Here is a 16,947-nt window from a genome sequence, read left to right as displayed (position 1 = left end):
TACCAGAAATTCTGTAAAATTTATGCAATAGATCATCCTATGAACTACACTACATTCTATTTTTGTTAATCTACCAGGAATTTGGAAATTTATGATGCTCCTGAAGCGTATAGAGTTGAAATCTACAACAGTGTGGTTGAAGGCAATTTGACCTCATATGCAAGAGTTCTTCAGTTGTAAATTTCTCCACCACTCTCACCACCAGAAATCTAGAATGTGTCCGAGTCCACCATTGGCTACATAATAAATTTGGAATTTCTCTACCAGACATTTAGAATTTATCACCTCTCTTCTGACTAGACATTTAGACTCTATCCCTCACTCGCTCCTCTAGAAATTTTCAAATTTTCCTTGTAGAATTTGTTCAAAATCACCACACTAGAAATTGAGAGCACAAGTAGTCTTCAATAACGGAGAAATCCACTTTTTGTGAATGATCATAGCCCGAATGATTAAGATGACATTATTGGTTTGACTGTATACTTTAGTTTAAAGACCAGGGACATTGCGTGAATTTTAAAAGAGAATTTCAAGACCACCATTTTCTCGCCTCCATGAAAAGGTAAAAGGCAAAGAGGTCAATGGTGGTCAGACAGTCATGCATGAGGTCAACATGTGGGAGCAGACCACCACGTGGATGGCCCCTAACCCTCCTGAAATTATGGGGTCGCAGCACCCGGTATGATGAATGAGACGTTTGTTTCCCCCGGGGGTGAGGCATGACTAACTATGTGAGGCATCTGTCTAGTTTAAATTTAGTGTAACTGAAGCTACTGCTGGCTGCGCTGTATCAACATATCAGGGGCTGCGTTACACCCGAGAGAAAGCTGTTTTAACTCCTGTATCTCTTTTCATTTGTTTCTTTCACCCTTTGTACTGTGAGACACGGGGATTTCGGTATTTTGAATCTGAATTATTTTAGGAAAAACCTTTAACATATATTTCACCGGAAAAAAACACTTGGTATTGTCAACTTTACTGCCAGTTTCCCATGATTAGGCCAATATGGGGATTATTGCACTTGATAATACGTGTGTCCATAGCAAAAGTACATTTCATTTGTCACTATTTAAATATGTACTGCAGCAGTAAGATTATCACAGGATGATGTTCACATTCCAGCTGGGGCCCATAAGGTTGCGTGGACCTTACTACATGGGTCATAACCGGAATGTGGACCATGTGGACTCTTGACAGCTGGGCAAAAAGGGCATTACGCACCAACTGTGAATAGACTTCCAACAATACACACAAGCGTTTACTCCTCTGATCATCATAAACAACAACCGGCTTCCCGACACCCATCCTTTGAAGATTCAGTTTAACGACAGTGCTCTTCCTATTTGGAGCAAAGCACGTATTTTTTTATGACATATGCAGATTTCACAAGTATGTTTTACATGCTTGCTTTGTTTGGGGGTCAAGTCACCAACATTTTAGTTGTCCGGGTCACAAGATTGTGTAAGATAAAAGTCTGATCAGCGCTTTTCAGAAGAAAACAGGAATGTACCTACCTTTATGATCTTTGCTGGTGTTTATTATTATTATTATTTTTTTTTGTCACTATAATTATCTTCATCCCATAGTTATCTCAGAATGTTATTGTTAATTAGGAGCCTAATTTATCTGCTGGTGTATGTTCACATTGGCTTAGGGTGAGCCTCTGTTGGCCAGTGAGTTTTCTGTGACAGCGCAGTAAGGCTTTATGAAGTAACTCTCACATAAACATCACATAGCACGCAATCGCAAGACGAGACAAACAATCTAAGACTTCATTCTGAGCTACCACAGATTTTCATTTGTATACTGGCTCAGTAGATACCTCAAACACCAGTAGGCTTGGCACCAACCCAGTCAGGAAGGGTTTAAGCCACAGGTGATGGCAAACCATTGTAACACGTAGGTCTGTGCGTCACAAACTCTTATTTTAGAAAAGTAGGGCACCAGCCAGCCTACAAGATCCTAAAATCTTTATAAGACTACATTGGAAGGTATTTATTTGATGTTTGTGAATTTCTTAATAGAGTTACAATACACGGCATGATGTAAAATGCATTTTCATGATGAAATTTTGTTCCATTGAGCAGCACATTTGCAGTATGATGTGGGACGTAATTTTTTTATTTTCAGTATTTAAAGTGTGTCTAGGTACTAAAATAACCATATAATGTGTCATTGGGGTGTAAATCACAGTATTGGTAATTTGGTATCATTCTCACCTGGAAGTTTAAAGGCTCGATGGAATGAGAGACTGTTTCTCTGAGTGTTCAGAACTACTGTTTTAATGTCTGTCTTGTATTGAGAATGCTTTTTTCCAAACTTGTTGGAAATGCGGTTAAAATCACATTAGCCCACTAATGCAAAAGAGACATATCGTAGGGGGGAAATTATTTATGTGAAAATTATAGTGTGATTTACTGTTATGTTGCTTTTTTCTTGAGAGTCATGGTCAGTGGCAGATAATTCTGCAAGCTGTTGCCCAACACCTCCTGATGCTGGTTGAAACGGGAGACAGGGCCATTGGTCAGAATATAAAGCCTTTTGTACAGGGGGTGTAAGGAGAGCTGCTTCTAATCAAGTTGCGTGGCCGCCACAAAAGGGAACCTGGGGTTACGTTACACTCCAGCTCCTGCGCCACATGGTTTTGTGGCAAAGTGCGTAATCCAAGACTTTGATGTCGTGGTCCGTGAAAATGCACACAGAAATGGCACATTAGGGGCTGTTTACAGGGGAATACTGTAAATTTAAAAAGTGTCATTCTGGTGGTTTGTTGACATGAAAATGCAGACATGGGCAAACAGGTTTCAACCACCAGCAGAGATGGGGCGACTCGAGTCAAATGACTTGAGTTGAATTGACTCAAGTTGCCAGTTTTACGACTTGTGGCTTGCTTCCTTGACTTTGACTTGGTAGCCAAGAGACTTGACCTGTGAATACTTTATTTGGTGTCGTGATTCATGGGGTAAAATATGTGGGAAAAAATGTTTTATTATCACTTCAATATATTTTGCAATTGGAGCAAGGATATATAACTTGACTTGCGACTTGCTTAAACCAAGTAATGATTGGAATTGACTTGGTTGAAATTTAGTGGTGACTTTTCTTGACTTGCTTGATATTTTTTCCCCCACAATGACTTGCGACTTGTTTATGACTTGCTCATATGTGACTTACTCCCACCTCTGCAAAACGGTAATGGCTGACCTATAGTCGCTTGTACTGTGGTTTGTGCTCATAACATTTCTCCAACAAAGTGTCTACTGCACAATTACAGTGTCCAATAGAACTATTAATAATCATTTGGACAATGAATGATACATTTTGACAAATAAAAAAAAGCCCATTGTCCATATTATTCAAATATATTTTGAATAGGCATATTCACTGGTTATGGCATTAATAGTTGATAACTAGGATGCTTTAGATTGATGCATGAGATTCCATCTCACGGAAACCTTTCAGATAAGATAGCAGTGTGTAGTAATAGTGAATACTTTTGCAAATATAAAAAAACACAACAACATGGTGAACAGTTTACATTTTCACATCTTTTTTTGGTTCTGATTTTCTTGTGTCATTTTCTGCCTGGAGATACTCATTCAACAAATAACGTTTCACTTAAATTGAGAATTTGGATAATATGAGGCTTAGCTGAACATGTGTTAGGGTGACCTGAAAGACTGTGGCAGCAACACTGATGTGAATCTGCTCGGGAAGAGACTAACCCTACCTCTCTGTTGTTGACTGGACTTTCTCAGAATGTGGGCTTGTATGTCACTGCCGGTCACAGGACCCTGACACACTTTGTGTGAGGAAGGAGGAGGAGGAGGAGGAGCAGGAGGGGACAAAGTCCCTGCGCTTTATCCCCAGGCAAGAAACCACATGGGGTGTTACAATCATTCCGGGGCTTAGTGAATTTGTAACAATCAACCCAAGTGGATGTCAGCGTTAACAACAAGGTTTCCCGTCATTACAGTCCCTTTGTGGTATGTCACGAACATCCGTGCTTCAATGAAACAACGTTGTTATGCTATTAATAACTGAGGTACAGCAAAGCCTCTTAGAGATCTTTATTTAACCGGATTGGCTGTGATGTATGGACACTTGATGAGTCTGTGACGCATTGGACTTTCAAGAACTGCAGGGGATTTACATCCAAAGCCATTGATAAAACACTGGTACCTGCACTGTCTTCTCGTTTCTCCTCTGTGACCTACACTCCTTTTGACAGGGGGTTTTCCCATCACTGACCCTTTTCCTCACACCGGAGGTTTTAGGTCAGAAGCTAATAATATCTGGGGACCCACTAGCAGGGCCTTCCCCTCTATGATCTTCGGCTTTGTAACACTGCCCCTTGATGGCTGAAAATGTGTTGAAGTAGAAAAGCAGATGGACCTTGTGACATTTAACTTTGAGCGCTTGTTCTCAAGTGTAACCACATCGAAAAAAGAGAGAGACAGCTTAATGGGAAATTATTAAAAAGCCAAATTTAAGTTGATCATTTCAAATTTATGGCACTGAAACTGTTGGATGAGTCAGCAGAAGGTTTCCTAATCTTCCATCTGACTAGAGTGTTTAAAGACAGACCTTAAAAGGTTACTGCTCTCATTTCTACCCCAAAGCCCACACAGACGTGTGATTTGACACTCCCAAATAGCACGTTTTTGGCAAATGATTGTGCTCTGACCTGGATGGATAGATACTGATCGAATCAGAGTCGCCAGAACCCGTCTACGGTATCGTCGTCTGACTTGTAATGATCAGAACATTTGGTGCATCACTTGACGTTAATCTGTTTGTGTTGAAATTACAGATCAGGTATGATAATTTAAAGTGAATAAGAAAATCTCGTTTTATGCTGTTTTAGTTACTACTACAGGAAACACTTCATTTACAAGAACATCAACTCAATACTCGTGGAATTGCAATCTTGATCTGAATTCTCTAATTCTTTAGTTAATAGGTTGTTATATAGTGGTACGCCTCGAGTTTTCTGCACTTTCTTTCACTCACTGTTTCCTTCAAGTAATGACTCGTGTCATTGCTGCTATTGTGAAATTTTCTGCTTTTACTTTTCCACACAGCCTCTTCCGCTTGTCTCTGTCGTGTGTGTGTCACCCGGCCTGTCTACATGCTGCCTGTATGTTGTCTGTCAGTCAGATGCTGTCGTGAGAGGATCCAATGTTAGGTCTTGTGACAGGTAGCCAGACCCAGTGTGAAGTTGAGCAGCTATAAATATAAAGCTTGCTGCTGCTTCTGCTGTTGCTGTTGTTAGGAAGCAAGAGTATGGGGCCAGTCGCCCCCTTTATCCTTAAGCCTCAAAATCTGATTTGACAGGCAGTGGTGATTACACACTGAGAGAATGTTGTGCGTTAACTACAAAGTTACAGAACAATTTGGAATTTTCTCACCCAAAGTTTCATTTTTTGCACTTTTCTTTTGAACATAATTGCTAATTCTCTGGAATTTTGGGAAGTATTGTGCAACAATGTCACAATATCATGAAGGGATTACACATGCTTTTATTATGCTCTTCATTTTGTAGGTAAAAAATAAAGTCCACCTGTCACTGCCTTTCATCTTGAAAGCTATCTTTTCCCCTACGCTTGTGTAGCAGCATAACTGGAAAAACTACATGGCTGATTTCCACAAAAACGTTGTTGAGATGTGTATCTTGAGCAAAGGAAGAACCCTAAAACCACAGAGAGGTCTTGCTTTAATTCAAGTTTTGTCTTGTTAGTTTGTAAATCGGATTACACAAAAACTACAAAGGCACGATCCTTAGAACATTTTTGTATATGAATTAAATGTGCGAAGGAAGTAGTTGGTGTAGTGAATATCAGTAAAAAACTGGACAAAGGAGTTTATAAATTATCCATCCATGCATTTTCTGAGTCACTTATCCTCACAAGGGTCGTGGGAATGCTGGAGCCTATCCCAGCTGTCATTGGGAAGGAGGCAGGGTACACCTTGAACTGGTTGCCACCCAATTGCAGAGCACATGGAGACAGACAACAGTTGCACTCACAATCACATCTAGGGCCAATTTTGAGGCCCCAATGAATGTTTCTGGGATGTGGGAGGAAACCGGCGTGCCCGTAGAAAAACCACGCAAACACGAGGAGAACATGACTCTCCACACAGGGGGAGGGCGGGATTTTAACCCCTGTCCTCAGAACTTTAAGGCCAACGCTCTAAAGCTGCTCCACCGTGCCACCGAGTTGATAATTTTTTTCACTAAAACTGGCAGAGTGTCGTGACTTATGTCATTCCTTGAAAGTAGCATGCTGAATTTTCCACTTTTGATAGAACTTATTCTCACTTTTTATCATTTTGGTCGTGATTAAACCATTCCCATCACCTCTGAATAAAAATTGGTCCGGTTTTGTTATCATATACATATAAATATAATCCACCAAGAAACTAGATGTAGCCATGCAGACAGAGAAACAAACACAATGTTAATGGTTCTGCAAGCCTGTCGAACTCTGGGTTCAACTGAGTGGGATTCTGGCCAAAACTCAGAACCGTGAAGGTCAACAGACATGACTCCTTCTCCTTCAATTGTTTGGCAGTTGTCAAAAACATTACCACTATTGACATGACTGAAGTGTACCTACCTGCAATTATCAACTGCAAGTAAAGGCACTTTAAATTTGCAAATGCCCAAGTTGTTTTACGCGTAATGTACTTTTTCATGTTCTGTTTCTCTTATGTACAGTATTACATTTGCCACTAAACTATTCGATAAGAACCTACAATTATGTAGCATAATTTTTTTGGGACAAGGTGGATTACCATTTGACACGTGAGACATTTTGTAACCCGGGCTCTACTCTGAATGGGTGCTGCAGAGTGCATCCATGGGAGTTTATCAATAACCACTAACAAAGTGGAGCTAATGCAGACAATATGCTCTTGTCTGTTTGTTTGTTGTTTGTGTATGTGCTTGTGTTCATGCGTGCGTGTGTGTATATGCTGCCTGTGTTGAATGACTTTGGTTATAAATAGCCTACCAGCACTAGTTGTGATGACAGCTGACGGCATGGACCATTGTGTGAATTTGTTTCGTGAGTAGTGCTGTTCATCAATTATCTCTCTCATAACAATGCCTGTATGGCAGACTATACCAGGCAACCTCTTCCATTATTTCCTGAAGCTTGACTTCATCAGGTGATTTTTCTCATTTCTTTAACAGTAACAGTTTAACATTACTTGTCGTATTTGGGTTCAAATAAGTAACAATTTATTGTAACAAATTGTGGTAAAACAACCTTAGCTTCATAAAGAATAATTGTCATTAATTTTACATTTAGTTTATGGGCTACTTTTAACACCACAGAAGTGATCTTTTCAAGGGTGGTCATTGCTCTTACGGCTGCCATAAATACAAGCACTGTTAAAACCAACATAGGAAAAATCCCATCGGATTTCAAGCCCAATGCCTTAACCTCTCAGCCATTGCAGCTGGAGATGAGGTGATGTCGGGAACTCATGTACTTGTCTGTATGGGCTTCAGTGACCATATGAAAAGAGTTTGTTGGATGAAAAAACATGGACAGCGCGCCACTATAATGGGTAGCTTGTCTCCATCCCAGTTTAGGTTTGAATATTTGACTCAGTCCTTCCTGTTTGGAGTTGGGATCTTCTCCCTCCTTGTGTGAGTTTTCTCTGTGTACTCTCTGGCTTCTTCACATCTTCCCAAAACAAACACGTTAGGTTAATACAAGACTCAATTGTCAATAGGTGTGAGTGTGAAATGTGTTTATCTATATTTGCCCTGCAATTGACTGGCAACCATTCCAGGTTATATTTCAGATCTCGGGGCAAGTTGCCTGTGATAGACTCACCCTTGACCCCAATGACTGAAATATCTCCGCTAGTCATCCATGTAAACATGGATACTTGAATTCAACAACCCACCATCCACAATTCACGCTGATAAAGATGACTAAAATGTCCTGCTGTGTGTTAATGTTTCATTTCATGTCTCCTCTTAGACCTGGAGCCTGATGACAACACATCGTTCTACATCCTAAGCCAGCCCCCATCAGTAGTCACGAATCACCAGTCGAACAGCCTCCCTCGTCATGGCACCGCGCAGTCCCACTCTCCGCTCATCAGCACTTCGCCTCGCCTTCAGTCACACAAACAAGGACCTATGTACCTGAGTTATGAGGCACAGGACTCGAAGTATGGCACCTCCCCCTTGCTCCCTTCTGCTCCAGTGGAGGCACCAAAAGCCTTCGAATGCCCCAGTATTCAGATCACCTCCATCTCCCCAAGCTGCCAGCAGGAGATGGATGCCAATGAACAAGATCTGAGGTCAAATGGTCCTGATAGGGACTATCACAGTGAAAGGCCTCTTTCCAGAGACCACCTCTATTTGCCTCTTGACCATTCATACCGGGACTCCTCTCTCAGCCCGAGCCCAGGCAGCAGTCTCTCATCTAGGAGCTGGTATTCTGACGCCTCCTCCTGTGAATCATTATCCCACATCTACGATGATGTTGACGCTGAGCTCAATGAAGCTGCCGCTCGCTTCACCCTAGGCTCGCCGCTTACTTCCCCGGGCTGTACCTCCCCTCAAACGGGCATCGGGAATCTGGAGGAGCAGCCTCAGTGGCAGCACCCTCACCCCTCCTTCGTCCAGCAGTCCCACTCTGTCACTCTGTCACCTCGACAGTCCCCCTGCCATTCACCGCGCACCAGTGTCACTGATGAGAACTGGCTTAGCCCACGGCCGCCTTCTCGGCCCTCCTCGCGTCCCACCTCACCCTGTGGGAAGAGGCGCCACTCCAGTGCGGATATCTGCTATCCTGGCTCCGTGTCGCCACATCACTCACCCTCACCTACACCGGGACCTTCACCTAGGGGCAGCGTGACAGAGGACACCTGGAATGGCAGTCCGTCAGGAGGATTGTTGCCCTTCCAGTGCTGCCAATCGGAGGCAGACATCCCATCCAAGACAAGAAAGACTTCACAGGACACAACGGCGATGCAGACATCAGCAAAAGGAGAGTTAGGAATAGATGACCAAGGAAATATGCCTCCTAATCTCGACTCTCCCTCAGAGGAGGCCCTCCACAGCATTAAGAAGGATGGGCCTGGGGAGCAGTTCCTCTCTGTGCCCTCCCATTTTTCATGGAATAAACCCAAGCCAGGACACACACCTATATTCAGGTAACCCAAATAATGCTCATAAAAATGTTGCATTTCCAATCTACAAGAAAGTCCAGTATTTTCATTTTGGGATGTGGCATAGTATTTCATTTTAACTAGTCTGTAAAAGTATTTTTTTAGCATTTATATGGCTCCAGGACAGCATTGTAGAGTAAGAAAAATAAGTTTGGGGTATATTATCTAGAAAATTAATAGTGCCGAAACAAATAGCCAAAGGTATATACGGTACGTTTGTGAGGCCTATTTCAGCAAGCCAAGGATACGTAGTGCTCGCATGCAACCAGTCCCCTTAAAAATTCTTAGGCATGTGTAAGATTTATACAAACTGTTATAATTCCTACACCATTTTGCTGATTTGGTTGTAAATGGCATCAAATTAAAGATTAGAGTTTGCAGCTAAAGGATTTTGTACATTTCAGTTTAAATCCATTGCGGTGGTTTGTTGGTTGAAAATGATGAAAATACTGTCAATCATAAAATGGAGGGATGAAGAATTTTATGGACTGACGTTTATGCGTGAGATAATCTCATTCAAATATGATTACCATCAGGTAGGTAATTTTCAAATTACATGTCATAATCACTCCTCTACTCCAATTGGATATGAATCATGGAACGTGTATCATATAATTCATTTGTCTTCCATACCACTTATCCCTCACTAGGGTCATGGGTGTGTCCCCAATCCGAGCTGACTCTCGGCGAGAGGCGGGGTGCACCCTGAACTAGTTGCAGGCCAATCGCAGGGCACATATAAAGAAACAACCATTCACAGTCACACCTACAGGCAATTTAAGTATTCAATTAACCAACCTGATGTAGCATGTTTTGGGGATGTGGGAGGAAATCGGACCCACCCCCAAATCCAGCGAAAACACACACAGGCACGGGGCGAAGATGCAAACTCCACATAGGCAAGGCCAGATTGGAACCCAGGTCCTCAGAACTATGAGACAAATGTGCTAACCAATCATCCACTGTTCCACTGCACCATACTTACTGAATAAATTTTACTTTTATTTAGGAGATAAATTAGTACATCAGTGTATTCAAACATTTGTTTAGTCAAGGGGCCTATTTTACACTTGAAAAACCTCCAGCATTTCACATTACCGGCCGGTATGGCGTTGTGTCTGCCCACTGTGACAAAAATGTTATCAATGAATTGAATTGCCCTCCGAAACAGAAATGAATTAATATGTGGCTGATACATGGGATTAATTGATTTTTGAGGGCTAATTAATCAGATTTAATAGATTGAAAACAGAATTGGTAAAGGAGAATTAACACAAAGATATTTTTTGACGAAGGCGTGCCGAAATCTCATACACTTTGATTCAGGCTGTAATGCCTACCATTACAAAGATGATGCAATAAAAACATTAAAATGACAACTATTGAATCCATAAATTGTTAACAATTCCAACTATAAAGTGATGATTACATGATGATTGTAGAACTGAGCAATTTGCAGAAATTTTTCCATTACCTAATATACTGCAAAAACTGTCTTGCAATAATGTTTTTGGGAAAATTTTGAAAATCTGAAAGTTCATACAAATTGCTCTGAAGGCAAATTTTCGTTTCTCATCAGGTAAAGAAAACTAATAGAACTATAAATAACTTTTTTCAAAGACGCAAAGGTATGCTTACGGATTTTACATAGATTTTACCTAATTTCTCAACCCATTTGAGCTCCGCTAACCAAAACAGCAACACCTACTGCTGCATAATTATTCTCCGAGTCTCACCGCATGTTGTACATGAGTTCCCAGTCACTCATATTTGAAAAATGTACGGGTGTGGTAAGTCATGCCCGCAGATATAAAGTTACGGGTGTGGTCCACCAGTCATGCCTGCAGATATAAAGTTGCCTGTGTGCCTTCTGTTGGTAATTATGAGTGTCCCCCTTTAAGAACGGAGGGGGGCGGTGTCATTTAAACCAGGAAGTAGAAGTAGGGTGGGCAGCAGCTCGTTGTTAGAGACCGTGTGCTTCCGTGTCAAAAAAAGAAAATGAAAAAAGACGTCAGGCTGTGGTTCACTGCACTGGATCGTTTTTCTTGTGCGCTGAGAGTGTGCGACAAGTTCCCAATTGCGTAGTGGCGCAGCTTAGAGGGAACATTGGTCAAGATTACACAAAATAAGCGACGTCTTTCAATAACTATGTATTTCTACCTGTAACAAATTTCACGCGCATGATTTTTCATGCTCGACTGTGCAGATTTGCGACCGCGATGGCGCAAGGGGCATCAAATCACAGTGACTGAGTTCCCTACAGAGTACTGATTCTCCATGTTCGTTATTTGACGACAGTAAAGAATATTGTGATATCAGTATTGTTGGCAAAATATCGTAACTCAAAGTATCATATCACACATTTCCCTTCATTATCTAACCTTATAGAAAGCAGGTGGGCAGCATGTTTTTATTTGCACAAATGCTAGGAATTTTTCCATTTTCCATTTCCAGACACTGTCTGGACAAGTTCTCTTTTATGATTATGAATGCTATCGCTACTTGACGAGATTTGAAAGGCGGTTAATTGGTCAAGCCTTTGAAAGGACCCATAAACAAAGTTTAACTGTGCCATAAATCTTGAAGGTTTTGATCTTTAAGACAAATAACAGTGCAGTAAAATAAAAAAGAACATTGTTTGACTAGATTGGCTTTGGATGGAACACACACTGCGCTCCTGTGTTCTATAAAGGAACTTTGAGTTCTGTATCAGCAGTATAAATCTCACATAGTTACACTGCAATGTCTAAGAGGAGAGCCTTGCGTCTTCTGAATAGTATCCACATTAAAGGGTGATAAATGGAGCCAAAAGTTCATTATGTATTATTTTAGGCCAAAAGTCTGCTGTCTGTTGACCAGATGACGGCCTAGAGTGCACGCACTGGCCCTAAAGGTGCTTTAAATCAGCAGAGGGTGGATATGGTAACAAGGTCAACAACACCCACCCACACATTTGTGTACATAGACTGATGTAAACACATGCATGGACATAATACATGTGCTTGCTTGTGCTGGCCCCTTTCTAGACAATAACATCGTCAACCATTATTAGCCAGATGATCTTCTTGTCCTCCATATTGCAGGTAGGAATTTCCTCCATAACAGTAGCCAGTAGTAGACTGTCCTGATTAGTTGAAATCAGTCGTCACTGTCCGACTAGTATTTTCTACACCAGAGGCTGGCAGTGGTAGTTATGATTGAAGGATGTTGTTTTGCTATGTAAAAGAACAAGCGGTTAGTGCTTCGGCGAGTTCTTTGTTAAAGGAAAAGGCAAATAAATTCTGTTCTCTTACGGCTCAGATGGAACAATTTTGCTGAATTTCTCTATAAAAGAAGTTCCTTCCCGATAAACTGATGTGAATATTGTTGTTCACCTATACAAATCCACATAAACCTATTCATCATTCCCAATGAGTCTTTCTTTCGGCTTCTCCTATTAGGGGTCGCCACAGTGTGTCATCTTTTTCCATCGACGCCTATCCCGTGCATCCTCCTCCCTAACACCCACTGTCCTCATGTCCTCCCTCACAACATCCATCAACCTTTTCTTTGGTCTTCCTCTCGCTCCTTTGCCTGGCAGCTCCATCATCAGCACCCTTCTACCAATATACTCACTCTCTCGTCTCTGAACATGTCCAAACCATCAAAGTCTGCTCTCTCTCACCTTGTCTCCAAAACATCCAACTTTGGCTGTCCCTCTAATGAGCTCATTTCTAATCCTATCCAACCTGTTCACACCGAGCGAGAACCTCAACATCTTCATTTCTGCCATCTCTAGTTCTGCTTCCTGTTATTTTTTTCAGTGCCACCATCTCTAATCCGTACATCATGGCCGGCCTCACCACTGTTTTATAAACTTTGCCCTTCATCCTAGCAGAGACTCTTCTGTCACATAGAACACCAGACACCTTCCGCCAACTGTTCCACCCCACTTGAACCCGTTTCTTCACTTCCTTACCAAACTCACCATTGCGCCGTATTGTTGACCCCAAGTATTTGAAGTCATCCACCCTCGCTATCTCTTCTCCCTGGAGCTTTACTCCTCCTCCTCCTCTTTCAGATGTGTACATAGTGGCTGTTTCTACTTAATCTGTTCTTGATCGATCCCCCTCCAAAATAATCAATTATTTGAAAAAAAATCTGATTGAGTGAAGTGCTTTGTGAATTTGATTGCAATTTTTTTTGTCTAGTACTAATAGTGAATACATAAAGGCAATGAACTGTATTGTAGTATACATCTGGGAGTAGGATGATGAGACTTGAGTGATTGGACTGGAAGCCTCTACAGTAGGACTTGGACATTTGAGAAAGGTTATGTGGAGACAATCTATAGGCCGCCCCTCTGTCCCTGCTCACATTTCATCTGGCCTTCTACACTTTTCTTACCGTTGCACCCTTACAGGCCACACTTTATCAGGTGATTATGTCAGGTCTCCTGTCAAGAAAACTTAAAGTTGACTAAACTGCCACTACACCGTTGATGTGCTTAGTGTCTTGGATGTAGTGCAAAATACAAAAAAAGGAGAACAAAGACATAAGCTTTTGTGATGGACATATGGAACAAGTAATGGTTCTCCTGGGCAAAGTCTGGTGTTTATCTGACCTTTGCACCACCCTGAACACCACATGGAATTTATTTTACAACATTTAGATATTATCACATTCCCTTGGTTACCTTATTTTCTGCCCCAGTCTAATGTGTCTCCGTTGATTGCCTTTCATATTTTCAGACAAAATCTTTTACAATTCAAACAGCAAACACACACACTGTAGTTTAACTACGATTTAACAGAGGATGCTGATAAACCATTTAAATGTAAAATAAAATATCCCATGCCTAATTAATTGGCATTGATTTAAACTGTTGAGCACTTTTATTTCACTTTTGTTAACTGTCAGGTCAAAGACCGAACACATTTGACATTGTGTTGTATAATTCCCCCCTTTTCTTTTGTTTGATATAATCAATTTTGTGAGCAGCCATTATAGAGCTGCATGTAGAACTCACCACACTACTCTCGCAAGGGCCTTTTTTCTATTCTATTGCGATAATCACGTAAGAGTCATCCTTAAGTAATCCAAACAATAAAGGCACTTTTACATTTACTTGGCTGATATCTAAGATTCGCTCTGTTTTTGTGCACATTTTTCCAGCAAAATGTTGTTCGGTGTACAAGTAGTATGACCTCGGAGGCCTCCCACTCAGTCTTGAAAGGGTAACAACTATTTTTTCACGGTTGTTATGATGACATCATTTAATCTGAAATTAAAATGTTTATATCTAACGGGAAAGGATTATTCTACTGCTGACTAATCTTCTCAGTTTGTTCTTTGGTTAGTTAACACGATAATATGAAAACTATACAGCACACTGTTAACTGGTTTCCAGGGAATTTTGCAAGGAATTAAAATCTAGGTGCAGATTCAAATAAAGGAATTTATTACCGCTATAGATGAGGTAGCCTGCAAACTAATGCCTGTATCAGACTCCACTCACAATGGCACTATGACTATTGCCATAAAATCTCATCAATTTCAGTCAGAACACTGGTAACACCAGATGACATAGATTACAATATTAAAATATCGCTTCTTTTATGATCATTGAGCTCATCTTGTCAAATCAAGCTGTCGGGGGAGGTGGGACCAGAAAACATGTACCAGATGATAACCATTACCACAACAGCAGCAACAACAATCACAGAGCAAGAAGTGTCAGGTTTGATCAAGTCAATGTTTTATGGTGGAAAAAAAAAAAAAACAGAAGGGGAAAAAAATATTTTGTCTCAAATCTTGGTGCTCTGGAAAGGATGGTTTGGGCTGTCCATTCTTCAAGAAGAGCTTTAAGAAATTTTTAATTAAATGTTTAATACAGCTAGCAAGCACACAACAAAGTTATGTAGCTATTTCATGATAATCATCACAACCCAACATCAAAACTACAGGTTTGCTGCTTTCATAAACCCACCAGCTTTTATGTAATTTCATTCCTCTGCTCCACCTTCTTTCTGTTAGATATGGTGAGGACGTACAAATGTTGATGAGTAACAAAAGGAGGCAAGGGAGTTGTAAGTTGCAATCCCTAGTGGTCCGTGTGAAGGTGCTGTTTCCTAGGTTCTTGTTGATACAGTATGTCACATAAATGGGAGAGAACTTACGAGACTTTCCATTTTGGCATTGTAGATCTTCTCTTATGAAAAATGGTTGGGGGTGGACTATGTGGCACTAGAACAAATTTTGTTATTCCAGAAAAAAATGTCAAGGTCAATGTGAGAAATCGGCCACCATAGCAAATTGGGTCAATAACGGGGCTCAAAATCTTGTAATCGAAGCCAGGAATAACAAAACCATGGACAAACACAAATTTGGTGCTTCATGATGGCTTTTTTTGTTGTTGTTGCCAGAGATCTTCTCACGACTATTATTTTAGTTTAAATCTTGATTGTGTATGTGCGGTCTTCTCGCCTCAGGACATCCTCACTTCCTCCCCTTGACTGGCCGCTTCCAAGTCAGTTCGGACAGTACGAACTGAAGATTGAGGTGCAACCAAAAGCGCACCATCGAGCGCACTACGAGACCGAGGGCAGCAGAGGAGCGGTCAAAGCGACATCGAGCGGCCATCCTATTGTAAAGGTATCACATATTTTGGTTTTTCCACCAACACTTTATCTTACACCGTGAGCTATTGTGTTTTTGAACCAATGATGCAAGTTTTTATTGCAGTGGGGCCTGAGAGATGAAAGGTCACAGGCATTCGTTGTCGGTTTTGGGCGTTGCCACATTTCTGTAGCGATTTCCCCCGATTTCTCATAACACTGTAGACCATAAATGAAGCAACACTTAAATCCCTTGCCATAGTACATTTGAGAAACATTGCTCTTCCACCATTGGACGGACCATTTGCTGACAGTGTTGTTCATAAAGTGTTGAACCTCGCCCCATCCTTGCTTGTGAGCGAAGTGAGCTTTTTGGGGATGCTCCATTTATGATTATTTATGAAGCTGAACTCACATTTTTCCAATTTACCTTTTCACATGTGGAATGTTCCAAACAGGTGTTTTTTGAGCATTTGAGTTTGAGTCGTGTCCAAAAATTTTGCTTGAAAGCATCAAATGCAAAATGAGTGGATTATTTGTAAAAAACAAAACAAAACAAACATAACTAAGTACAGCAATTAGGCAATTAAATATCTTGTCTTTGTAGTGTCCTCAAATGACTATAGATTGAAAAGGATTTACAAATCATTGTTTTCTTTTTTTATTAAACTATTTACACAACATCTGACTTTGTTGGAATTGTGTTTGCAAACCACATAGCAAAGAGTTCTACTATTGCAACCTTTTGGGCTGGGCTCAAGCTGTACTACTGAGGTAGGCTGAGCCAAAATTACTTGCTGAATTCAGCAGCCACTTCTTCAGTCAGACTGTTTCGCCACTTTTCAGGGATTTCCTTCCGCATTTGAGACACAGTGTACTCTCGCCGTGAGCAGTAGAAACCCCCTTCGTACTTGGAATACTCTTCATACTTGAGGTGGAGATGACAGTAACAGATAACGTTTTGGAACTAGTTTTGCCTCCTCCAACATCCTAGTGTTTATTTTGCTCGTAATAAGCATCTACTGTATGTTTTTTTTTATTTTAGACACACACATGCATGCATACACACAAACTTATGGGTGTTTGTGTGTGTATATAATATAGAATGCCTAATACACAAAAACTGTCTGCACAAGCAATAGTCGTCTCACTT

The 16,947-nt window shown here is 41.0% G+C and overlaps 1 protein-coding gene across 3 annotated transcripts in view; it reads left to right on the top strand.

Annotated features, from left to right (window-relative positions):
• Nucleotides 1-16,947, top strand: part of nfatc3a (nuclear factor of activated T cells 3a) — a 73,244-nt gene that overhangs the window by 6,820 nt on the left and 49,477 nt on the right. The window contains exons 1-3 of one of the 3 annotated variants that reach the window (XM_061814468.1): nt 3,862-3,986; nt 8,001-9,183; nt 15,669-15,831. In XM_061814468.1, the coding sequence (XP_061670452.1) occupies nt 8,162-9,183; nt 15,669-15,831 (1,185 nt within the window). In that variant the 5' untranslated portion in view covers nt 3,862-3,986; nt 8,001-8,161. Of the gene's footprint in view, nt 1-3,861; nt 3,987-4,562; nt 4,819-8,000; nt 9,184-15,668; nt 15,832-16,947 lie in introns of those variants that run through there. The other 2 variants (XM_061814469.1, XM_061814467.1) reach the window with 2 other exon arrangements.

The sequence above is a fragment of the Syngnathoides biaculeatus genome, chromosome 3 (genome assembly GCF_019802595.1).
Source record: "Syngnathoides biaculeatus isolate LvHL_M chromosome 3, ASM1980259v1, whole genome shotgun sequence".
Classification (NCBI taxonomy): Eukaryota; Metazoa; Chordata; class Actinopteri; order Syngnathiformes; family Syngnathidae; genus Syngnathoides; species Syngnathoides biaculeatus.
Note: the sequence above shows the minus strand (reverse complement) of the source record. Positions and strands in the feature narration are given on the sequence as shown.